The 26,650-nt window shown below is 47.0% G+C and overlaps 1 protein-coding gene across 1 annotated transcript; it reads right to left on the bottom strand.

Moving 5' to 3' along the window:
• Positions 1-217: 217 nt before the first annotated feature.
• On the bottom strand, positions 218-17,138 carry STK33 (serine/threonine kinase 33). Its single transcript, XM_089664718.1, has 7 exons — positions 17,021-17,138; positions 12,781-12,894; positions 9,552-9,656; positions 8,904-9,042; positions 6,819-6,907; positions 3,469-3,556; positions 218-297 (listed from the first exon to the last, which is right to left on the bottom strand). Exons 1-7 carry the CDS (start codon positions 17,135-17,137, stop codon positions 218-220), a joined length of 732 nt encoding a protein of 243 aa, XP_089520844.1. The 5' UTR covers position 17,138.
• Positions 17,139-26,650: the final 9,512 nt, after the last annotated feature.

Raw genomic sequence — 26,650 nt, 5'->3', positions numbered from 1 at the left:
GCAGGGGGTGGAGTCTGCAGTGCTACAATCCCTGAAAGGTGTTAGCCCCTCATTTTTTTTGGGGAGGGGGGGGTGACACAACAGTAAGGATTATTTTACACATCGTATCTTTGGGCAGATAAAGTGTTTCCCGTGTATTTTTCTCCCGTGTTTTTGGCGTGTCTGGCGGTGGATGGAATGGACACGACAGGCGGACAGAAGAGGCCGCGGCGGATACTTACAACATATACATGATGACGCCGATGCTCCAAATATCGCACTGCTGGGTGTACTCGTGAGCGTGGAGGATCTCTGGAGCTGCCGCAGGAAACAAAATCCAATATTAATACACAAAACACTTATAAATGCTAAAACCGCCAAACGCACGCAACCTGCTGATCGCCCTAATTTATTCCCCGGTGGGGGGGAGGGGGGGGGACAGATGTTTGCATGAATTATGTAGCGGCCCCGTGCGTTCCCCCCGCTCAGCGCTCCCAGAAACGATGACTGGATAAATATCCCGATGATAGGCGACTTTTTAATTGTTCCGAGTGACTGTGGAGACAGATGGGGCGCAGGACGCGCAGACACCGCGAGACGCACTTCTTAAATCTTTGATGTCCTGGATGCTGATGCTGCAGGAGACACACCGACGGGACGGATGAATGACACCGGGAGAGACGGGCGCAAACTAACTGCCAGCCAGCAGAAAATCGCACCACGCGGCGGCCAGCGGAAAGCAAATCCTAAACATGGACTTCGCAGATTTTCCCTTTTGGTTTGTTAAAGGTGAACTCCGGGCATAAAGACCCATTTATTGTATGTTCCTCAGGAGTCGTAAAGGATATAAATCCATCTTGTGCGCAACAAATGTCTTTGTAATCCCAGATATTACATTGTAAAAAGTAGCAGTGACACCATCGCTGTTGTACATTGCCTGGACTATGGGAGGGGCCCAGAAGGCTCCACCTACTACAGAAAACTACATGAGGGGGTCTTGTACCCATTTTGTTAATTAGGAGCAGAATATGCTCCATTTTTTTTTAGAAAAGTCATGCAAACATTATACTCACATCATTCTATGTTACTGCAACATTGTATCTCTATATCCCGTCTGATCGATGTTTATAAACAATGTTACTTTGTATCTCTCCATCTCCCGTCTGATCGATGTTTATAAACAATGTTACTTTGTATCTCTCTATCTCCCGTCTGATCGATGTTTATAAACAGTGTTACTTTATTACTCTCAGACGGGAGATAGAGATACAAAGTAACATTGTTTATAAACATCGATCAGACGGGAGGTAGAGAGACACAAAGTAACATTGTTTATAAACATCGATCAGACGGGAGATAGAGATACAAAGTAACATTGTTTATAAACATCGATCAGACGGGAGATAGAGAGATACAAAGTAACATTGTTTATAAACATCGATCAGACGGGAGATAGAGATACAAAGTAACATTGTTTATAAACATCGATCAGACGGGGGATGGAGAGATACAAAGTAACATTGTTTATAAACATCGATCAGACGGGAGATGGAGAGATACAAAGTAACATTGTTTATAAACATCGATCAGACGGGGGATGGAGAGATACAAAGTAACATTGTTTATAAACATCGATCAGACGGGAGATAGAGAGACACAAAGTAACATTGTTTATAAACATCGATCAGACGGGGGATAGAGATACAAAGTAACATTGTTTATAAACATCGATCAGATGGGAGATAGAGATACAAAGTAACATTGTTTATAAACATCGATCAGCCGGGAGATAGAGATACAAAGTAACATTGTTTATAAACATCGATCAGACGGGAGATAGAGATACAAAGTAACATTGTTTATAAACATCGATCAGCCGGGAGATAGAGAGACACAAAGTAACATTGTTTATAAACATCGATCAGACGGGGGATAGAGATACAAAGTAACATTGTTTATAAACATCGATCAGATGGGAGATAGAGATACAAAGTAACATTGTTTATAAACATCGATCAGACGGGAGATAGAGAGATACAAAGTAACATTGTTTATAAACATCGATCAGACGGGAGATGGAGAGATACAAAGTAACATTGTTTATAAACATCGATCAGACGGGAGATAGAGATACAAAGTAACATTGTTTATAAACATCGATCAGATGGGAGATAGAGATACAAAGTAACATTGTTTATAAACATCGATCAGACGGGGGATGGAGAGATACAAAGTAACATTGTTTATAAACATCGATCAGATGGGAGATAGAGATACAAAGTAACATTGTTTATAAACATCGATCAGACGGGAGATAGAGAGATACAAAGTAACATTGTTTATAAACATCGATCAGACGGGAGATGGAGAGATACAAAGTAACATTGTTTATAAACATCGATCAGACGGGAGATGGAGAGATACAAAGTAACATTGTTTATAAACATCGATCAGACGGGAGATACAAAGTAACATTGTTTATAAACATCGATCAGACGGGAGATAGAGATACAAAGTAACATTAATTAGCTATAATTAGCAACTTTCTGTCTTTTCACCTCAACTATTACTTTCCCGATGATATTTTTTTGTTAATTATTTTCTTACCTTTATATTTAAACTTTTTTACTATTAGTTTTGTTCATTTTTTAGTGTCACATAAAAAAAAAAAAAAAGCAAATTAGGGGGGAAAAAAGCCTTTATTTCATCTGTAAAGGTTTGTGCTTTGTACCAGAATCAATATGAAATTGCTATACAATTCCTGTACAGTAATCATCATATTGGAACATATAAGGGGAGAAAAAAAAAAGTTGTTACTATGGATTGCATAAAAAACAAGTCGTTGGTGTTGATTTACCAAAGGCAAATAGCCTGTGCACTCTGCAAAGTGCAGTTGCTCCGGAGCTTAGTAAATGAGGTAAAGCTTCACATTGCAAAGAGTACCCAATCAGGTGCACCAGAAAGACAAAGGACAAAAAACCAAAGACAAAAAAAAAAGATGAACTGAGAAAAGCACTGCAAAGCGGACAAAGAAAACTGCTTAGGTGTGAACAGAGCCTTGGGGTCGGATCACACTATATAAATACAGTCCAGATGTGTTTCTGCATGCGTGTTTTTGATGCGGTTTGATACTTTCCTGGTATTTTCCCCCTCTCTTCAATTGAAATCGGTACATGTGCGTTGCGGTGTATTCTGGTGCAGTTTTGATGCATTTTACCGCATTCCAGGACAGTTCTGTGCAGGAAAAATGCCGCCTATTCTGCTTTTTTTCTGCCTCTGGAACTGAAAGCACTGATGTGAACTATGACCCCGACCACCAGATCACCGACTCTGAGTATTGGATGCAGAAATATCGCACACTGAAAACGCATGTCGTGTGAACCGGATGGGAGGGGGGGGGGGGGGGGAATTTTAAGACACCACTTGGCTTTCAAGCCGTTAATGAAGATGTCTGGGATTCTGACCCCCGGGGCCCCTATGCAGACTCACCCATGTATTTAGGAGTGCCACACGTGGCCTGCAGCATGTTCTCGCTGCCAACTCCACCTTTCTGTACAGCCAAGCCGAAATCCGTCACCTGCCAAGAAGAGCAGATAATCGCTTCAACCACAATTCCGTCACCCCGATCAGACTGACAACAGCAGGAAGCCAAAGGTTCACTTACTTTCCCTCATATTCCCTAAAGCAGGCCATACATGGGTCGAATTCCGAACGATTTTTCAATCAAAAACATTGTTAGTTCTGTAATCTGATGGCACCACCAATGATTTCGAAAATGGTCATTTTTCACAAATTTTCCAGCATTCCCGATAAAGGAAATGGGGAGGAACCACAAAAATCGTCCGGTGCCATCGCCCCACTAACAGTGCAAAAAATCATTATTCTCAGGTCTGATTTTCGAACAAGAAAAAAAAAAAAAATCATTCTAAAATGGACCCGTGTATGGCCGACCGTAATCTGGGTTTTCTGTAATCTGCTGCAGCCAGAGCACGGAGAGCACCTCACATGGGCAGTCAGTGGATCTGCTGCTTGGTGCCTAGGCTGAACCACCAATTTGTCTTCATCATGTATTCAGGGCTGTCATTAGAAATCGTGGGGCCCCTGAACCCAGCCATGGGGCCCCTGAACCCAGCCATGGGGCCCCTGAACCCAGCCATGGTGAATCTGAAATGGGGAGCACTGGAGCATGTAGAGGAGGAATGCAGCCAATCAGAAGAGCTGAATGTGGAGATCACCTACCTGTGACACCAGAGAGCTGTGTGTGCAACCTGGCAGTCGCCGAAGAGATGGCTATGGAAGGGGCCGCCGGAACCAGCCCGGACCCTGGTGGGCAAAAGCCTCTATAGTGAGCCTCAGACGCCCCTCCTGGGACTGGGCCCCCTGCCAAACCAATGTCTGTACCCCCCTATCAATGGTCCTGCAGTATAACCAATTGGGTTCAAGGCTTCAATGACTGACAGCTGTGAGAGGAACATCTAAACTAACCTTTCTGAACCTTAACACAGAGGAACCCCTAAAATACCTTTCCAGCCTCAGGACACCACAGGGACTCCATGACCCACAATACATTCATGTGGGGGTCGGCGGGAAGAATGCCCCTTACATTGGGGGTCGGCGGGAAGAATGTCCCTTACATTGGAGGTCAGTGGGAAGAATGTCCCTTACATTGGGGGTCAGTGGGAAGAATGTCCCTTACATTGGGGGGTCAGTGGGAAGAATGTCCCTTACATTGGTGGTCAGTGGGAAGAATGTCCCTTACATTGGGGGTCAGTGGGGAGAACGTCCCTTACATTGGGGGTCAGTGGGGAGAACGTCCCTTACATTGGAGGTCAGTGGGAAGAACGTCCCTTACATTGGGGGTCAGTGGGGAGAACGTCCCTTACATTGGGGGTCAGTGGGAAGAACGTCCCTTACATTGGGGGTCAGTGGGAAGAACGTCCCTTACATTGGGGGTCAGTGGGAAGAATGTCCCTTACATTGGGGGTCAGTGGGAAGAATGTCCCTTACATTGGGGGTCAGTGGGAAGAATGTCCCTTACATTGGGGGTCAGTGGGGAGAACGTCCCTTACATTGGGGGTCAGTGGGGAGAATGTCCCTTACATTGGGGGTCAGTGGGAAGAATGTCCCTTACATTGGGGGTCAGTGGGAAGAATGTCCCTTACATTGGGGGTCAGTGGGGAGAATGTCCCTTACATTGGGGATCAGTGGGAAGAATGTCCCTTACATTGGTGATCAGTGGGAAGAATGTCCCTTACATTGGGGGTCAGTGGGAAGAATGTCCCTTACATTGGGGGTCAGTGGGAAGAATGTCCCTTACATTGGGGGTCAGTGGGAAGAATGTCCCTTACATTGGTGGTCAGTGGGAAGAATGTCCCTTACATTGGGGGTCAGTGGGAAGAATGTCCCTTACATTGGGGGTCAGTGGGGAGAATGTCCCTTACATTGGGGGTCAGTGGGAAGAATGTCCCTTACATTGGGGGTCAGTGGGAAGAATGTCCCTTACATTGATGGTCAGTGGGAAGAATGTCCCTTACATTGGGGGTCAGTGGGAAGAATGTCCCTTACATTGGGGGTCAGTGGGGAGAATGTCCCTTACATTGGGGGTCAGTGGGAAGAATGTTCCTTACATTGGTGGTCAGTGGGAAGAATGTCTCTTACATTGGGGGTCAGTGGGAAGAATGTCTCTTACATTGGGGGTCAGTGGGAAGAATGTTCCTTACATTGGTGGTCAGTGGGAAGAATGTCCCTTACATTGGTGGTCAGTGGGAAGAATGTCTCTTACATTGGGGGTCAGTGGGAAGAATGTTCCTTACATTGGTGGTCAGTGGGAAGAATGCCCCTTACATTGGGGGTCGGCGGGAAGAATGTCCCTTACATTGGTTATCAGTGGGAAGAATGTCCCTTACATTGGGGGTCAGTGGGAAGAATGTCCCTTACATTGGGGGTCAGTGGGGAGAATGTCCCTTACATTGGGGGTCAGTGGGAAGAATGTCCCTTACATTGGGGGTCAGTGGGAAGAATGTCCCTTACATTGGTGATCAGTGGGAAGAATGTCCCTTACATTGGGGGTCAGTGGGAAGAATGTCCCTTACATTGGGGGTCAGTGGGAAGAATGTCCCTTACATTGGGGGTCAGTGGGAAGAATGTCCCTTACATTGGGGGTCAGTGGGAAGAATGCCCCTTACATTGGTGGTCAGTGGGAAGAATGTCCCTTACATTGGTGATCAGTGGGGAGAATGTCCCTTACATTGGTGGTCAGTGGGAAGAATGTCCCTTACATTGGTGGTCAGTGGGGAGAATGTCCCTTACATTGGGGGTCAGTGGGAAGAATGTCCCTTACATTGGGGGTCAGTGGGAAGAATGTCCCTTACATTGGTGGTCAGTGGGAAGAATGTCCCTTACATTGGGGGTCAGTGGGAAGAATGTCCCTTACATTGGGGGTCAGTGGGAAGAATGTCCCTTACAATTGTGGTCCTCAGGAAGAATTACCCAGTTATAGATCGTTAAGGATCCATGGTGTCAGTGGGAACCTATCCGGGAAGCAGAAATTGCCAATTGCTTGAGGAACCTCTGGAGGAACCCTAGTTGAGAAACCCTAACCTAAACAATAAAGCTGCAGGGGGCGTGTCTGAGAATTCCAGACACCACTGCAAGCTGGTGTTCCCAGATCACCAGATCCAGATGAATCCAGGGGATGGATATAACAGCCATGTATTCTTGTTTCTCCCTGGAGACTTTCCTTTTAGATCTTACAAAATTGTAAACAGGTCACATGACTTGGTGTCGGCTCGGCATTGTTGCAGAGAAGGGGGGGGGTGGCCGAGCGCGGACGCACTGACCTTAATGTTCACCATCATCCCCTCGCCCGGCTGGTTCTCGTTACTCTTCACTAAAATGTTCTCCAGTTTGAGGTCTCTGTGGACAATATCTGTGTGGAGACAATCAGGACGGGAATATTCTGATCACAGGACAATATATTGACGATTTATCAGAAATGAAACTTCAAATATCAACCCCGCCCTCCCCCCATGCAGGTCAAATGTCAACCCCACCCTCCCCCCACACGGGTCAGAACAGAACTCTAACATCTGATTGGACATCAGTGACTAAAAGACATGACATTCCTCAACACCCCCCTCCCCATACTGTGTCTAATGCTCTCTCTGGCAGAATGTCTGACTATGTTCCCGCCCACTAGGAGCTCTGGGTATTCCCGCCCACAATTGTGTTTCTCTGCCCCCTCAGAGTGTTCTTGTTCACCTTTGCATGTTCCAGCTCCTCTAGTTACATTCATCATAATGTAGAATACATATAGAAGCCTTTAGGGATGGTGGGAACCCCTCATAATGGGCACAGCAGGTGTGCAGACCCAGGAACTCAACACGGATGGTGGGAACCTCTCATAAATGGGCACAACAGGAGTACAGACCTGGGAACTCGACAGGGATGGTGGGAACCTCTCATAAATGGGCACAACAGGAGTACAGACCTAGGAACTCGACAGGGATGGTGGGAACCCCTCATAATGGGCACAGTGGGAGTACAGACCCAGGAGCCCAGCACAGGGATGGTGGGAACCCCTCATAATGGGTACAGCGGGAGCACAGACCCATGAGCTCAGCACAGGGATGGCGGGAACCCCTCATAATGGGCACAGCGGGTGTACAGACCCAGGAGCCCAGCACAGGGATGGTGGGAACCCCTCATAATGGGCACAGCGGGAGCACAGACCCATGAGCTCAGCACAGGGTTGGCGGGAACCCCTCATAATGGGCACAGCCGATGCACAGACCCGGGAGCTCAGCACAAGGATGGTGGGAACCCCTCATAATGGGCACAGCGGGAGCACAGACCCATGAGCTCAGCACAGGGATGGTGGGAACCCCTCATAATGGGCACAGCTGGTGCACAGACCCGGGAGCTCAGCACAAGGATGGTGGGAACCCCTCATAATGGGCACAGGGGGTGTACAGATCTGGGAGTTGTAGGTATCATACGAACAGAGTCTAAGATGTCAAAGATTGTCAAAAGGTTTAACTCTAACAAAGCAAATATAGCAACTGCTCAAATGAATTCATAACTAGAGGAAATGTGCACATAGGCAACACAACACAAGAATTTCCCGCACATTTCCCGAACTCTCCAACTAATCTGCACAAAAGTCTGAATTAAATCGTTTCAATTTCTTCGGTTAAAAAACAGGTTCTGTAATTAGTAGTTCGACTTTTCTGTGATGACTGACAGTGTCCAGCAGAGGGAGCCAGTGTCCAGCAGAGGGAGCCAGTGTCCAGCAGAGGGAGCCAGTGTCCAGCAGAGGGAGCCAGTGTCCAGCAGAGGGAGCCAGTGTCCAGCAGAGGGAGCCAGTGTACAGCAGCACCAGGTACAATGCTGGAGATGCTGATTATTTTATGTATGTAGGTATGTATGTAGGTATGTATGTATGTATGTATGTATGTATACATTGATGATTACCAGCAGTTATTGGTGATCAGTAGATGTAGCTATCAATGTGCAATACAAAAAAACCCCTTCTATACATCATATGGGAGATCACACATCTCCGCACTTCAAAGAGAAGCCAACAAGACCCCCTACCACAGCTCGAGTCCTTCTACCATCACAAACAGGAAGTACATATTCAAAAAAAGTCCTCAGCAGTGACTAGAGGCCCAGGGCCCCGGGGTCTTCAGCAGCGACTAGAGGCCCAGGGCCCCGGGGTCTTCAGCAGCGACTAGAGACCCAGGGCCCCGGCGTCCCCAGCAGCAGCTAGAGGCCCAGGGTCCCGGTGTCCCCAGCAGCAGCTAGAGGCCTGGCCCCATTTTCGTCAGCAGTGAATAGAGGCCGGGCCCCGGTGTCCTCAGCAATGAATAGAGCCCAGGGCCCCAGTTTTGGGATTCTTAATGCAAAACCTGATGCGCACTTACCTTTCTTGTGCAGGTAGGTGATAGCGGAGGCCAGGCTGTGAATGATGTGTCTGGTTTCCGTCTCTGAAAATGGCTTTCTGCGCAGGAGGATCTTTTGCAGCTCGCCATCCTCGCAGAGCTCCATCACCAGGTACATCCGCTGCAAAACAAACCGCCAAACCTGAGACGGTGCAACAAGAGAGCGGCCCAGGCGACACGACCACATTTCCCAACTACGCCACAACTACATGGCAGACAGTGTAATGAATGACACCAACTTGGCCACTGGACAAATGAGATCATGAGGTAGTCTATGGACCCCTCAACCCCCTTCTGTAAGCATGTCCCCTGTGTTAGACTGCCAGCACAAAATGCAGTAAAGCCTGACTTTTCTCTAACTAAACCTGTCAGATTTCTTCATGGAAACTTGTAAAGTTACTGACAGGTCCACTTTAGGCATCTGCACAATAACAGACTATTGTCCTTGGTGGATACAAGTTTGCAACATTTACAATGTCTGACCGACAGGTGACTGCAGTGGGTGGAGCCTGAGGGAAGAATCAAGGAATGGAGAGCACACAACCAGGAATTGCGCTACCAAGCCATGAGGTTTCCTTTCATAACTCCCTCTGGAATGAAGACGATTGACAGACAAGCAGAGAGGCTGACCTTCGGGGTCTCGAAGACTTCCTCCAGGTGGATGATGTGGTCATGGTTAACTCGCTTCAAGATGGAGACTTCACGTTCCAGCAGCTTGACAGTGGAGCTCCCGGCCTAGAGAACCGAAATCATCCCTTAATTCCAATATACGTCACGTTCTACAATACGGCACAAATGATCCCTCCGAGACAAAGATATTTCACTGCCACCCTTTACAGCTGTGTCAGCACAGCCCTGAATCTTTGACGTGTCCTCCACCAATCCCCTTCCTTCTCTCAGTGTAGATAGATGCAGGGGCGGACTGACCATTTGTAAACTAGCACTGCCCAAGGGCCCGGGGTCAGTAGGGGGCCCCCATGAGATGCCCCTGGTACCTTTTTCATAGGCTTTGAGTTTGGGCAAGGACACAAGGGCCCCATGATCCCCTATTGCCCGGGGGCCCCATGAGTTGTCAGTTCGCCCCTGGATAGAAGTGTCCTCCACCAATCTCCTTCCTTCCCTCAGTGTAGATAGACGTGTCCTCCACCAATCCCCTTCCTGCTCTGCTCACTATCTACACAGAGAAGGAAGGGGATTGGTGGAGGACATGCCTATCTACACAGAGAAGCAAGGGGATTGGTGGAGGACATGCCTATCTACACTGAGAGAAGGAATGGGATTGGTGGAGGACACGTCTATATACAACGAGAGAAGGAAGGAGATTGGTGATCGAGGACATGTTTATCTACACAGAGAAGGAAAGGGATTGGTGGAGGACACGTCTTTCTACAATGAGAGAAGGAAGGAGAATGATGGAGGACACGCCTATCTACACTGAGAGAAGGAAGTGGATTGGTGGAGGACACATCTACACTGAGAGAAGGAAGGGGATTGGTGGAGGACACGCCTATCTACACTGAGAGAAGGAAGGGGATTGGTGGAGGACACGCCTATCTACACTGAGAGAAGGAAGGGGATTGGTGGAGGACACGCCTATCTACACTGAGAGAAGGAAGGGGATTGGTGGAGGACATGCCTATCTACACTGAGAGAAGGAAGGGGATTGGTGGAGGACACGCCTATCTACACTGAGAGAAGGAAGGGGATTGGTGGAGGACACGTCTATCTACACTGAGAGAAGGAAGGGGATTGGTGAAGGACACATCTACACTGAGAGAAGGAAGGGGATTGGTGGAAGACACATCTACACTGAGAGAAGGAAGGGGATTGGTGGAGGACACATCTACACTGAGAGAAGGAAGGGAATTGGTGGAGGACACATCTACACTGAGAGAAGGAAGGAGATTGGTGGAGGACACGCCTATCTACACTGAGAGAAGGAAGGAGATTGGTGGAGGACATGCTTATCTACACAGAGACGTGTCCTCCACTAATCCCCTTCCTTCTATCTACAATGAGAGAAGGAAGGGGATTGGTGGAGGACACATCTACCTACAGTGGGGATCGAAAGTTTGGGCACCCCAGCTAAAAATTTGTATTAATGTGCATAAAGAAGCCAAGGAAAGATGGAAAAATCTCCAAAAGGCATCAAATTACAGATTAGACATTCTCATAATATGTCAACAAAAGTTAGATTTTATTTCCATCATTTACACTTTCAAAATAACAGAAAACAAAAAAATGGCGTCTGCAAAAGTTTGGGCACCCTGCAGAGTTAATATCTTGTACTGCCCCCTTTGGCAAGTATCACAGCTTGTAAACGCTTTTTGTAGCCAGCCAAGAGTCTTTCAGTTCTTGTTTGAGGTATCTTTGCCCATTCTTCCTTACAAAAGTCTTCCAGTTCTTTGAGATTTCTGGGCTGTCTGTCACGCACGGCTCTTTTAAGGTCTATCCATAGATGTTCAATTATGTTGAGGTCAGGAGATTGTGAAGGCCATGGCAAAACCTTCAGTTTACGCCTCTTGATGTAATCCCCCGTGGATTTCGAGGTGTGTTTAGGATCATTATCCATTTGTAGGAGCCATCCTCTCTTTAACTTCAGCTTTTTCACAGATGGCATCAAGTTACCATCCAAAATTTGCTGAAATTTTATTGAATCCATTTTTCCTTCTACTCGTGAGATGTTCCCTGTGCCACTGGCTGCAACACAACCCCAAAGCATGATTGATCCAACCCCATGCTTCACAGTTGGACAGAGGTTCTTTTCATTCAATTCTGTGCCCCTTCTGCTCCAAACGTACCTTTGCTCATTCCGGCCAAACAGTTCAATTTTAACCTCATCGGTCCACAGAACTTGTTTCCAAAATGCATCAGGCTTGTCTATATGTTCATTTGCAAAGTTCAAACGATGATTTTTGTGGTGAGGATGTAGAAGAGGTTTTCTTCTGATGACTCTTCCATGAAGACCATATATGTACAAGTATCTCTTTATAGTGGAATAGTGACCACAACTCCAGTGTCTGCCAGATCTTTCTGGAGGGATCGTGCCGTCAAACGTGGGTTTTGAATTGTTTTTCTCACAATCCTGCGAGCTGTTCTGTCTGATATTTTTCTTGGTCTTCCAGATCTTGCTTTAACTTCCACTGTTCCTGATGACTGCCATTTCTTAATTACATTCCGAACAGAGGATATTGACATCTGAAAACGCTTTGCTATCTTCTTATAGCCTTCTCCAGCTTTGTGAGCGTCAACTATTTTCAGTTTCAGTTTTCTAGACAACTGCTTAGAAGAACCCATGGTGCTGATTGTTGGGGCAAGGTCAGATGAGTCTGGGCATTTAAAACCTTTGAGATTGACATCACCTGGTCTTCCCAGACGATGATTGAGAACAATCCATGACACTGGCAGGTCTCAGCTTGGCAAAGGGGGCAGTGCATGCTATAAATTCTGCAGGGGGCCCAAACTTTTGCAGACACCATTTTTTTGTTTTCTGTTATTTTGAAAGTGTAAATGATGGAAATAAAATCTAACTTTTGTTGACATATTATAAGAATGTCTAATCTGTAATTTGATGCCTTTTGGAGATTTTTCCATCTTTCCTTGGCTTCTTTATGCACATTAATACACATTTGTAGCTGGGGGGCCCAAACTTTCCATCCCCACTGTACATTAAGCATAGAGGGAAGGGAATTGGTGGAGGACACATCTATGTGAACTGAAAAGATAAGGAAGGGGATTGGCAAAACATAAGTCTATCTAGAATGAGAGCAGGAAGAGGATTGGTGGAGGACACATCTATCTACACTGAGCAAAGAAGGAAGGGAATTAGAGGAGGATCAGTGGACAATTTCGGTCTCACCTTTTCTCGGTTGACTTTCTTAATGGCCCACTTCTTTCCGCTTTCCTTGTGTGTGGCTTCAATCACAACGCCAAAGCTCCCCTCTCCCAGCTTCTTCCCGAAAGTGTAAATTTGCTGAAATAATAATACACAAAATACAACTGGAGATATGGGAAAGTGAGGAAGGGGGAAAGGAGAAAGGATGAGGGGGAAGAGGGGGAAGAGGGGGAAGAGGGGGAAAGGAGAAAGGAAGAGGGGGAAGAGCGGGAAAGGAGAAGGGAAGAGGGGGAAAGGAGAAAGGAAGAGGGGGAAGAGGGGGAAGAGCGGGAAAGGAAAAAGGCAGAGGGGGAAGAGCGGGAAAGGAAAAAGGCACAGGGGGAAGAGCGGGAAAGGAAGAGGGGGAAGAGGGGGAAAGGAGAAAGGAAGAGGGGGAAGAGGGGGAAGAGCGGGAAAGGAAGAGGGGGAAGAGCGGGAAAGGAGAAAGGAAGAGGGGGAAGAGGGGGAAGAGCGGGAAAGGAAGAGGGGGAAGAGGGGGAAAGGAGAAAGGAAGAGGGGGAAGAGGGGTAAAGGAGAAAGGAAGAGGGGGAAGAGGGGGAAAGGAGAAAGGAAGAGGGGGAAGAGGGGGAAAGGAGAAAGGAAGAGGGGGAAGAGCGGGAAAGGAGAAAGGAAGAGGGGGAAGAGCGGGAAAGGAAGAGGGGGAAGAGGGGTAAAGGAGAAAGGAAGAGGGGGAAGAGGGGTAAAGGAGAAAGGAAGAGGGGGAAGAGGGGGAAAGGAGAAAGGAAGAGGGGGAAAGGAGAAAGGAAGAGGGGGAAGAGCGGGAAAGGAGAAAGGAAGAGGGGGAAGAGCGGGCAAGGAAAAAGGAAGAGGGGGAAGAGCGGGAAAGGAGAAGCAGAGAACTATATTACAGGACAGTAATATCACTTAGAGTTTTGTGGTCATGCCCTGGTGACTATAGTGAATCCAAGAAAGGAGTCTCACTCCCTCCGCTGCACATACTAGGATTTCCCTTTATTCCTATTATAAAGGAACAGTGAATTTGGCCATTTGCAATATATTGAAGGAATTGCTGGGAGTTGTAGGAAGGCAAAACAAGCCATCAGTACGTGTGAATCTCTGCAAGTTCTCAACTGCAAAAGCTGCAGGAAAAACATGACGAAGCGGAAGAGCGAGGCTGCAAGACCTGCAATCAGGACTAATAGCGGGGTTGGAATGACAATTACGGCCATCCAGGACGGAGGTGAGGACTTTCCATTGTGTGGAATACACGGCTCCGCTCCTCATTGCGTGACATTGGCAGCAAGCGTCTAGTGTTACTGCGACGACCATCCTGGCCGGGGTAACAGGAAGGTGACAATACAATGGCAGGGAAAGAGTCTGAAGGTCAGCATGTTATTACAGGTCTGGGGATGTGAAGGTGAGATGTACTAAGACCAGGAGATCGCCTATGACCACCCGGCTGCTCGACTGTCCATAATCCCGGCCAATCGCTGTCTGAATCATAGACAGAGTACCTCAAATGGCATCTCCCCAGAACGGGAAGAAGAAGAAGAAAAAAAAAAAAAGTTACGTTAAACAATTTTGTTTCATTAAATTAGTTCAAAGTCATTTTCACAATTTGTTTTGTTTCATTTGTTTGCTTTGAGTTTCAAAAGACGGTTATATTCCTTCTAATTTATTCTCTTGTCTTTGCTATTCTAGTTAGAATTGATTCTATTTGAAAGATAGTTTAATTTTTTTTCTATTTAATGCTATTCTGTTCTTTAGGTTTTTCTTCTATTCTATTTGACAAATTTTGGAAGATGGTTATAGTCAGATTTATTCTATCTGATTTTTTGTCATTTTCTATTCCAATCTATTCCTTTTCAAATTCAAATGTATTCTTTTCGAAAGTCATAATTCAAAACAGTTATATTCTGTTTAATTCTATTCCAAAATTCACATTTCAGAAGATGGAAATGTGTTAGAAAAGTTATGTCTGTTTCGATTGCTTTTTCTCTATTCTATTCCTTTCTACATTTTCTTTTCTAGTCATTTCCTTTTCCATTTTATTTTTTATTCTATTTTGTTCTGTTGTATGCTATTTTCTATTCTAAGTTTCTAGAATAAAAATTCTACTATGTTCTGTTTTACTCTATTCTACTCTATTCATTTCTTTTATTTTCTGTTCAATGCTATTCTTTTCTATTCCTTTGTCTATTCTATAATGTTCTGTTTTAGTCTATCCTTTTCTATTCCACTCTTTTCTATTTTATTCTATTCTTGTTTTCGGAATTCAATTCAAAAAAATTTGGCCAAACTTGATTTCATTATTTCAGATTTTTTTTTTTTCTAATTTGTTACTATTGTAAATCTGGAAATTCAGATCCATCTGAATGCCGAAAGAATGAAATTTGGCCATTTTTCAATTTGGAACAAAATGAACCACAGCGCATGAACAAGCAATTTTTACATTTCTACTAGGGATGCATCGATACCTTTTTTTTGATTGCCAATACAGAGCACCAATATTTTGTGGTGAGATTTGCCTCAACACAAAATTTATGAACACAAAAAAAAAAAATAGCATGCGATTTCCCCACTGCTCTTGAGTGAGCCTGGGCTTGTCACATCGGTGCGGGAAAGTCCCTACATTGATCCCATGCAGAGCACAGAGTGGGAGAGCATTGGGACGTATAGCCAGTGAAGGATGCTCTGCATTCTCAGCTGTAGGAGAGGAGAGAAAGCAGCGGGGATTTGAAATCCCTGAGATTTTCTCTCCTCTCCTTGCAGGGATGACAGTTCGGGCTAGAGGGCTATTGATTGGTCAGCGACATCACATGCACAGTGCTCACCGTTAAGAAGCCGTGTAGCCCATACTGTCATCCCTGCAAGGAGAGAAGAGAAAGCTGTAGGGATTTCAAATCCCCAGAACTGTGAAGCAGCTTTCTCTTCTTGCAGGGAAGACTGACAGTGCTGACCAATCAGAAGCCTTCTAGCCTGTGCTAAGTGACTGTGCTGACCAATCAAAAGCCCTCTAGCCCAAACTGTCATCCCTGCGAGGAGAGAGAAAGCCGTAGGGATTTCAAATCCCGACCGGTGACGCAGCTTTCTCTTCTTGCAGGGATGACAGCATGGGCTAGACTGCTTCTGATTGGTCAGCACTGTCCATGTGACGGTGCTGACCAATCAAAAGCCCTCTGGCCCAAACGGTCATCCCTGCAAGGAGAGGAGAGAAAGCCATAGGGATTTCAAATCTCCAGACCTGTGAAGCAGCTTTCTCTTCTTGCAGGGATGACAGCACAGGCTAGACTGCTTTTGATTGGTCAACACTGTCCATGTGACGGTGCTGACCAATCAAAAGCCCTCTGGCCCAAACGGTCATCCCTGCAAGGAGAGGAGAGAAAGCCATAGGGATTTCAAATCTCCAGACCTGTGAAGCAGCTTTCTCTTCTTGCAGGGATGACAGCACAGGCTAGACTGCTTTTGATTGGTCAACACTGTCCATGTGACGGTGCTGACCCATCAAAAGCCCTCTGGCCCAAACTGTCATTCCTGCAAGGAGAGAGGAAAGCAAGCTGTAGGGATTTCAAATGCCCGCTGCTTTCTCTCCTCTCCTACAGTTAAGAACATCTGCCTCCATGGTATACCTCCCCACGTGCCCTTCTCTCCCGCTCTCCGCTGCAGGAAGCCTCCCTGCCCCACTCCTGAGAGACAAATCCGGGTTCAAACAGGAGCGGTGGGGAAACTGCATGCGATTTGAACCAGAATCGCATTCCTCTTCAAATCGCAATGCTATTTTTCGTGGTGCAATTTGCGTCAAATTTTGTATTGGCGCAAATCGCACCATCGAGTATTGGTACGCAGTATCAGCGGTCAAAAAAGGGTATTGGTCCATTCTGAGTACAACTGCAAAAAATGCTCTGCGTATTGGGGAAGGGGGGGGGGGTGGTGAAAGGGTTAAAGGTGCAGACAGACCTCCTGAATTATGAGCGGGGCCTATGACTGCAGCTACAGGACACAAGCAGGCGAGGGAAAACAAAAAAAGTGAGTTCCCCTGTAGCATACACAGCAGAGCTGGAGGGGATCCTTTTCCTTCTCAGCAATTCTATATCCAATCAGTGATGATCAGATGGTGGAGCGGATGGACAGCGCAGGTTGGACAACCTCAGTGGGTTGGACAATTCGTCCGATGGTCCGGGTGATGAATGCTCATTTGTCACCACACACGGCCAATATGGTCCCTTTTGAGAGATCACAGCCGCTCCCCCCCCGCCGGCCATACCTGGATTGCGGCTTCATCATCCATGCGAGTGTGCGGGACCTTGTTATCCGCGCTGCTGTTGCGCGACCACTGGGACGCCATCTTCCTACTTGCATCGCTACTCTCTGGACTCAGCATCTGGGGGAAAAAACAAAAAAACCACAGAGGCTCAGTACAACCCCCGCAGAGCTCAGAAGATATCAGATGTGTGAAAAACATTTGTTGCCAACACTTCTAACAAGAGAACCTGTCATGTCCGCAATAATGGATGTGTTGTTGATGGAGTGGAGGTTAAAGGTTCCAGGGTTTGTCATTCTCCTCACGGTGTCACTGTGGTGACCTGAAACACGCAAGCAGGTCAAAAGTGCAGACTTTAGAGATTTCACTGGCTACATGCTTGTCACAAATAACTGCCTCAGGCAGTAAAACACGATCAGAATGACAGCCCTGGAAATCACACCTTTAAAAATAAGTCACAGTGACAGATCCGGTATTATTGTTGACGGATTTCAGAGGAGGAGGAGGGAGGGAGGGAGGGAGGGAGAAGGAGAAGGAGGAGAAGAAGGAAGGAGGAAGGAAGAAGATGGAAGGAGGAAGGAAGAAGAAGGAAGAAGGAAGAAGGAAGGAAGAAGGAAGGAAGGAAGAAGGAAGGAAGAAGGAAGGAAGGAAGAAGGAAGGAAGGAGGAAGGAAGAAGAAGGAAGGAGGAAGGAAGAAGGAAGGAAGGAGGAAGGAAGAAGAAGGAAGGAGGAAGGAAGAAGAAGGAAGGAGGAAGGAAGAAGAAGGAAGGAGGAAGGAAGAAGAAGGAAGGAGGAAGGAAGAAGAAGGAAGGAGGAAGGAAGAAGAAGGAAGGAAGAAGAAGGAAGGAAGAAGGAAGGAGGAAGGAAGAAGGAAGAAGAAGGAAGGAGGAAGGAAGAAGGAAGAAGGAAGGAAGAAGAAGAAGAAAGAAGAAGAAGAAAGAAGAAGAAGGAAGAAGGAGAAGAAGAAGAAGGAAGGAAGGAAGAAGAGGAAGAAGAAGGAGGAAGAGGAAGAGGAGGAGGAGAAGAAGGAGAAGAAGAAGGAGGAAGGAAGAAGAGGAAGAAGAAGGAGGAAGAGGAAGAAGAAGGAGGAAGAGGAAGAAGGAGGAGGAAGTGGAAGAAGAAGGAGGAAGTGGAAGAAGAGGAGGAGGAGAAGAAGAAGGAGGAAGGAAGAAGAGGAAGAAGAAGGAGGAAGAGGAAGAGGAGGAGGAGAAGAAGGAGAAGAAGAAGGAGGAAGGAAGAAGAGGAAGAAGAAGGAGGAAGAGGAAGAAGAAGGAGGAAGTGGAAGAAGAAGGAGGAAGTGGAAGAAGAGGAGGAGGAGGAGGAGAAGAAGAAGGAGGAAGGAAGAAGAGGAAGAAGAAGGAGGAAGAGGAAGAGGAGGAGGAGAAGAAGGAGAAGAAGAAGGAGGAAGGAAGAAGAGGAAGAAGAAGGAGGAAGAGGAAGAAGAAGGAGGAAGTGGAAGAAGAAGGAGGAAGTGGAAGAAGAGGAGGAGGAGGAGGAGAAGAAGAAGGAGGAAGGAAGAAGAGGAGAAGAAGGAGAAGAGGAAGAAGAAGGAGGAAGTGGAAGAAGGAGGAAGTGGAAGAAGAAGGAGGAAGTGGAAGAAGAGGAGGAGGAGGAGGAGGAGGAGGAAGAGGAGAAGGAGGAGAAGGAGAAGAAAATTTGCAGTGTGAGGATGTGCTGTATATTGCCATGGATTTATATAGCTCTGACATATACCAAAGCACTGTACAGAGAACACTGAGCCAGTCCCGTCAGTCTGTATACCAGGAGGAGCTTACACTCTAATGTCCCCTCCCCCACAGTCCCGTCAGTCTGTATACCAGGAGGAGCTTACACTCTAATGTCCCCTCCCCCACAGTCCCATCAGTCTCTGTACCAGAGGAGCTTACGCTCTAATGTCCCCTCCCCCACAGTCCCATCAGTCTCTGTACCAGAGGAGCTTACGCTCTAATGTCCCCTCCTCCGCAGTCCCATCAGTCTCTGTACCAGAGGAGCTTCCACTCTAATGTCTCCTCCCCCCACAGTCCCATCAGTCTCAGTACCACAGGAGCTTACACTATGTAACAAATGGAATCCTCCCAATCTTCAGCCAACAGTCAGAAGTTCTCTCCAGAACATGAACTATGAGAACATTGTCAGAAGAATTGAATTACAGATATTGGAGATTCTTCATAAAAAAGTAATAGAAACGACATCTGGACGCTGGGCGGCCGCCGTACCGCACATTACCTGCCACAGGGAACAGCCAATCAAATCAATAGGAACATCTGAGCGGCCCCCTAATAGGGGATCAGATCTGGCTGAAGTTCGGATAAAGTTTGAGAAAGGAAAGAAATGAAATAAAGAAATGAAATAAAGTCATAGGAACAGATGGTGGTGCCCCCCCCCCCCGGGGAAGGCTGGACGGGGGACCCCCCCCCCCCCCCCTCGGGGAAGGCTGCCTGAATAAAGATGGTGACGTGCTTCCAGAGATAAAAGCAGATTAGATCTAATGCCATCTTTTAAAAAAAAAAAAAAGTGTTGAGTTTGGAAAGTCCGTATTGGTCGTGTTAATCCACCGACTGGCACTGAGATTGGAGGAGCAGTAAAGTGCAATCACTGTGCGGTGTGACAAGAACTGTTGCCCCCTTCTATACACACAGATGGCCATCAGATGCTATACGCCTGTCTATTCACACGTGCAAAAGAAACTCAGGGTTCTAAATAGGTTGATTGGATGGAAAATTGTGGCCAATTCCCCATGGCTTCTGGCAGTCAGATTACTTTACAAAAGGATTCACAAAACTGCAACTTCTCCAAGTTTTCCAGTAGGGGGCAGCAGCGCTCCGCTGAACTCCAATAGAAAGGATGGCGAGGAATTCGATGGAGTTCCGATAAAGTTCATCCAATATTAGCAGAAGATGAAGTGTCTGCCGGCCACAAACACACATTTTTTTCTTCTCGTCATTTTCTGAAACGTAAACAATTAGAAAAAATTTTTTTTTTCACTTTTCCTCACTTGAGGCAGAAAACCTGATTTTATGGAAAGGATTCCATGTGATTCAGGTGTTCCAATCCCCTCCATATCATGTGATTCAGGTGTTCCAATCCCCTCCATATCATGTGATTCAGGCGTTCCAATCCCCTCCATATCATGTGATTCAGGTGTTCCAATCCCCTCCATGGACACAGGTGTATACAATCAAGCCCCTAGGCATGCAGACGGCTTCTACAAACATTGGGGAAAGAATGGGTCGCTCTCAGGAGCTCAGTGACTCCAAGCGTGGTCCCGTGATAGGTGGCCACCTGGGCAATAAGTCCATCCGTGACATTTCCTGGCTACTAAATATTCCACGCTCAACTGTTAGTGGGATTATAACAAAGTGGAAGCAACTGGGAACAACAGCCACTCAGCCACCAAGTGGTAGGCCACGTCACATGACAGGGCGGGGTCAGCGCATGCTGAAGCGCACAGTGCGCAGAAGTCGCCAACTGTCTGCAGAGTCAATAGCTAAAGACCTCCAAACTTGGTGTGGCCTTCAGATGAGCCCAACAACAGTGCGTAGAGAGCTTCATGGAATGGGTTTCCATGGCCGAGCAGCTGCATCCAAGCCTTCCATCACCAAGTGCAATGCAAAGCGTTGGATGACGTGGTGTAAAGCACGCCGCCACTGGACTCTAGAGCAGGGGAGATGTGTTTTCTGGGGTGACCAATCACGCTTCTGCCAGGCCATCCGATGGACGTGTCTGGGTTTGGCGGTTGCCAGGAGAACGGTACTTGCCTGACTGCATTGTGCCAAGTGTAAAGTTTGGTGAAGGGGGGATTATGGTGTGGGGATGTTTTTTCAGGGGTTGGGCTTGGCCCCCTAGTTCCAGTGAAGGGAACTCTTAAGGTGACATTTTGGACAATTTCATGCTCCCAACATTGTGGGAGGAGTTTAGGGATGGTCCCTTCCTGTTCCAACATGACTGCGCACCAGTGCACAAAGCAAGGTCCATAAAGACATGGAGGAGCCAGTTTGGGGTGGAGGAACTTGACTGTCCTGCACAGAGTCCTGACCTCAACCCCATAGAACACCTTTGGGATGAATTATAGCGGAGACTGCGAGCCAGGCCTCCTCCCCCGACATCAGTGCCTGACCTGACAAATGTGCTTCTGGAAGAATGGTCCAACCTTCCCATAGACACCCCCCTAAACCTTGTGGACGGCCTTCCCAGAAGAGTTGAAGCTGTTATAGCCGCAAAGGGCGGGGCCAACTCAATATTGAACCCTACGGACTAAGACTGGGGGCCATTAAAGGTCATGTGCGTGGAAAGGGCGGGGCCAACTCAATACTGAACCCTACGGACTAAGACTGGGGGGCCATTAAAGGTCATGTGTGTGGAAAGGGCGGGGCCAACTCAATATTGAATCCTACGGATTGAGACTGGGGGGCCATTAAAGGTCATGTGCGTGGAAAGGGCGGGGCCAACTCAATATTGAACCCTACGGACTAAGACTGGGGGGCCATTAAAGGTCATGTGTGTGGAAAGGCCAGGAGCCCGATACTTGGGGGTAATATCGTGTAACCAACTTCCGAAATTTGAATTTCAAACAGAATAGAACCAGCTATTGGTCACAAGGAGTTCGGATCGATTCAATATTTTTGATTGAAATTCGTTTAAAATACTCAAAAACTTTAATCCAAATGAATAAAAATAATAAAATAAAAAATTACTACAAATGCAACAAAACTAAAATTAGTAACTTAAAGGAATTGATCCGAAATGAAATAAAAGGTTTCCGCACACGTCTAGCCTGCTGTCCCGTGTCCTTGTATGAAGAAGTCTCCTGTTCTCTCTATTGCTTTTTTTGTGTGAAATCCCCGGTGATCCCGCCAGTCCCTCTGCTTCCCTATATATAAAAAAAAAAACTGACCACGCTAGGAATGAGAGCGCAGTGTGGTCAGTTCTCCAGCTGTGCAGTTCTACACACACACACACGGAGGACCAGTGTGCTGCTGTTAATCCTCCCACAGATCTCTATGCAGCTGAAAACAAATCATGTGATTTTTTTTAAGGGGGGGGGGGGTATTTATGGTTTTTATTATCTATTTTAAACTGGATTGTAAACTCTCACCTTGTAAATCACAATGTTTTTTATTTCTACTTACAGTGTGTTATATGTGATCCATATTTTCATAAAAAGTGTTATTTTCAGTCAAGTCCAATGAAATTAGAAAAAACGGTCTGAAAAGGTCTCATGTCTGAAAATATAGGTCCTTCTTGTGTAACGTTTTGTAAATGGAGGTCAACATGTAGCCTGCTTGCATTAGGGCTTACAGACCTACTGAGGGGTGCTGTGATGACCCCTCCCACCAGCCACAATCTGCCTGCATTAGATAGAGAAGCACACAGACCCAGTGATGACATCATGGATTCTAAAATAAGAAAAATCCTTCCATTTTCATTACATACCTTAAGTGTCTTAAAAAGGAACCGAAAACATTTTGTAAAAATAAAGCCCTTCCACCAACATGTTTCAGACCCCGGGTGCCTTTATCAGAGGTGCTCCCCGAGGAGGAGGAGGAGGCTGGTTTTATTCCCGGTTCCATTTATTATTTGTATGTACAACTTTCATCATTTCATGCGCTATACAACGTTCTCTCTTCTGCTTAGAATTCAGGTTTTATAGAACAATGACAGACATACTGCAAGCTCCTTTATAGGATGACAGACAGATGAGGAGCGCGAGCGACAGGTGACTCAACATGTTTACCAACAAATCCGATGTTACATAACCGCCCACAATAAAACACAACCAGAGATTGTGCCCTAATCCCGAAAACAAGACCTGGGATCGGAGTGAATGGGATCGGCACAATGAGCCGCATTAGGGGATAAGAAAAAATACATAACGCCGGGTCACATGACTGCGCCGTACGCTCCTATCACCCCGGGGGATACAATTCAACTGATGGAAGGAAACAATGCAATGAGAACGGAGCGGGACCCACTGACCTGCAGCAGAGACATCACAGGTCTCCAGTCCTACCAGACAAGGCTGTGCTATGTGGCAGAGCTGTGCAAATCTCAGGACAGGATGACCAGAAATGGCTGATACGGGGGGGGGGCTGGAATACATCCCAGGAGCACTCAGTCCGCCACTAATAGCAAATGATTTTCAGGGATGATTTTCAGGGATGAGATGGGGCTCCTAAGCCTCGTGTCAGGTGTGGCCCTGCTTGTCCGGTCCCGTCCGGTGTGGCCCTGTGGGTCCGGTCCCGTCCGGTGTGGCCCTACGGGTCGGGTCCCGTCCGGTGTGGCCCTACGGGTCGGGTCCCGTCCGGTGTGGCCCTACGGGTCGGGTCCCGTCCGGTGTGGCCCTACGGGTCGGGTCCCGTCCGGTGTCCAGCATTCCCGACGTTCCTGTCCGGTGTCCAGCATTCCCGACGTTCCTGTCCGGTGTCCAGCATTCCCGACGTTCCTGTCCGGTGTCCAGCATTCCCGACGTTCCTGTCCGGTGTCCAGCATTCCCCACGTTCCTGTCCGGTGTCCAGCATTCCCGACGTTCCTGTCCGGTGTCCAGCATTCCCGACGTTCCTGTCCGGTGTCCAGCATTCCCGACGTTCCTGTCCGGTGTCCAGCATTCCCGACGTTCCTGTCCGGTGTCCAGCATTCCCGACGTTCCTGTCCGGTGTCCAGCATTCCCGACGTTCCTGTCCGGTGTCCAGCATTCTCGACGTTCCTGTCCGTGTTTGCGTTGCTATACATAGTTATTTATTCACAATCACACAAAACGTTTTTTCCCCCGAATGACGTCAGAGAATATCAGACAAAACAAGGTGTGCTTGACCTGGGTTAATATTTGTAGACGTGTGAGTACAATATCCGCAGAGACTGGAAGGCGGACGTGTCTGATCTATGAGGCCCACGACTGACCTTTTGAGCACATACTGCGCCGCCGTCTGATCTCTGCTGAATGCAACATTCACATTTCACATGTTTGCCGTCCTATATCTCATATCCAAATGTGACTCTCCTTCCACCGCTGAACGCGTTAAACGCAAGTTGTCAGAATAGAATCAATTGAACAGCTCCTGATGTATACAGGACACTGTCTTTTGGCACACTGACTTATGAAGGTCAGGGCTCCCTGTGACTGTGCATGCAGCCTTATGCTGCCATCTGTTGGCATGTTACAAAACTAGCCTCCAAACTTTTTGATACCAGCTCATATCCAGGGGCGGACTGACCATTTGGAAACTCGGGCACTGCCCGAGGGCCTGGGGTCAGTAGGGAGCCCCATGAGATGCCCCAGGTACCTTTTTCATAGGACTTTTTTGAGTTTGGGAAAGGACACAGGGGCCCCATGATCCCCTATTGCCCGGGGGCCCCATGAGTTGTCAGTCCGCCCCTGCTCATATCTTCAACTACATGAATATATTCTACAAATATTAAAAAGGAAGCCCGAGAATATTATATGTATATCTCAGCATACAGGACAGAATTGGTCCCCCCCTCCCCCTTCTACCAGGAAACCATGAATGTAATCACACCGTTTGTCTCACCTGAAATCTATCCCTAACAATACAGAAGAAGGCTTTGTGTCCTCCAACACAAGACTCCAACACCGTCTAATCTCTGATATATATTAATTATTGGTTAGAATGCCCTTGAGGTCTGCAGTACATGATATAGATTAATTATCGGTTAGAATGTCCTTGCGGTCCGCAGTACATGGGAAGGACACAAACCAGAGAAACCGAGAAAACCAAAACGCAGAGGTAACATTGTAGAAGGCTGGATGAAACACGGACTATCTGAGCCCCCTACCGTATTCTAGGAGAAACGTGACACTTACCACATGTTATACCTGAAGAACGTCTCAAGGATTATGAACAACACGAGGCGGTATTACATTTTTGAAAATAGTTTTGTAACACGCCAACGGATGGCAGCACAAGGCTGCATGCACGGTCACAGGGAGCACAAACCTTCATAAGTCATTGTCCTGTGTACATCAGGAGCTGTGCCACTGCTGCTATTCTGACCACGTGCGTTACCACGTCTGCCATTTTACCATGGACAGCAAGTTAGAACAAAGAGCAAACGTGAAAGCCGTACACCCAAGGTTTTGTCAGCGGTAATGATCCTCGGCACGCTGACGTAGTTCTTGGCAGACTTTGGCGCGGTGTTCCTTCTGCTCCTGGGTCAGCAGTCTGGGGACAACTTAGCAGCAACACGGTGCATGTGCAAATCACACGGGAGGATCGCCTGGACTGTTCCACACCGACAATGGCAACCACGTTGTGGATCATTCAACGATCGTCATGCACAAGTTGCTGAGTGGTTATCACATTTTCAGTGGTTATCACATTTTCAGTGGTTATCACATTTTCAGGGGGTTGAGCTCGTTGAAGGTCTTCCTGATCTCTCGTCGTCTTCCATAAATGTTCTGCCACTCATAACACATTGAACGGCTCATTGCGGCATCGCCGTAGACTTGCCGAATCACGTCAAACGTCTGTGGCAGATTTGCCCAGATTCATGGAGAATTTCACAACAGCCTATTGGGTTCTGTCATGGTCACTGCCGACTATGGCCGCTAGCAGTGATCATTGTGTTCTGCAGGCAGAAAAACCTCCCACTATCGGAATACAATAGTGCACAGGGAGGGATTCCCCCTCCCCCATCAGTGACTGTTGATGGGGGAATCGAGCAATATCTCTCAACCCGTTATTGAAGGAAAGAAAATTGCATAATCTATGGCTTGCTTAACTCAAGGTCTGTTACTTTGACAAGTTTGTTTAGGCCATGCCTAGGCAAAGTCACTTTGTACAGTCTGATCACTGGGGGAGGCTGAGGAAAAGCCTTCTACAAAGCTACAGTGTACAGTCTGATCACTAGGAAAGGGGGGGGACTGAGGAAATCTCTGCCTCCTTCTACAAAAGGAACAATGTACAGTCTGATCACTGGGAAGGGGGGGGGGGAACCTGAGAAAATGACTCCTCCTGACAAGTTACAAGTTACAATGTACAGTCTGATCACTGGGGGGAGGGGAGACTGAGGAAATGCTTCCTCCTCCTACAAAGTTACAATGTACAGTCTGATCACTGAGGAAGGGGGGGGGTTGAGGAAATGCCTCTTCCTGCCAGCAGCAGACTGATGGTACCATCTCAGCCTAGGCACAGTCGTTGACTGGAGCACAAGGACAAGTTTTTGAAGGATTATAATTTTTCAGATAAACTTGACTTTGAGTCACTATATATTGACAGGTCAGGGATTTATTTAGGAAGACTTGTAAAGTTACTAAAATGTACACTTTAAAGAGCAACTCCACTGCAGCTCCTCCTGAGTTCCCATGGGCCTCTTGGCTGCTTCTCTGATGAATGCTCCCCTCCGGTCAGTTTAGGTGGACGGCCATGTCTTGGTAGGTTGGCAGTTGTGCCGTACTCCTTCCATCTTCGGATGATGGATTGAACACAGTACTCCGTGAGATGGTCAAAGCTTGGGAGATTTTTATTATATTTTTTTTTTTTATAACCTAACCCTGCCTTAAACTTCTCCACAACTTTATCCCTGACCTGTCTAGTGTGTTCCTTGGCCTTCATGATGCTGTTTGTTCACTAATGTTCTCTAACAAACCTCTGAGGGCTCCACAGAACAGCTGGATTT

This window comes from Staurois parvus, unplaced genomic scaffold (assembly GCF_062004578.1).
Source record: "Staurois parvus isolate SC_StPar_1 unplaced genomic scaffold, SC_StPar_1.0 ptg002009l, whole genome shotgun sequence".
Lineage (NCBI taxonomy): Eukaryota > Metazoa > Chordata > Amphibia > Anura > Ranidae > Staurois > Staurois parvus.
Note: the sequence above shows the minus strand (reverse complement) of the source record. Positions and strands in the feature narration are given on the sequence as shown.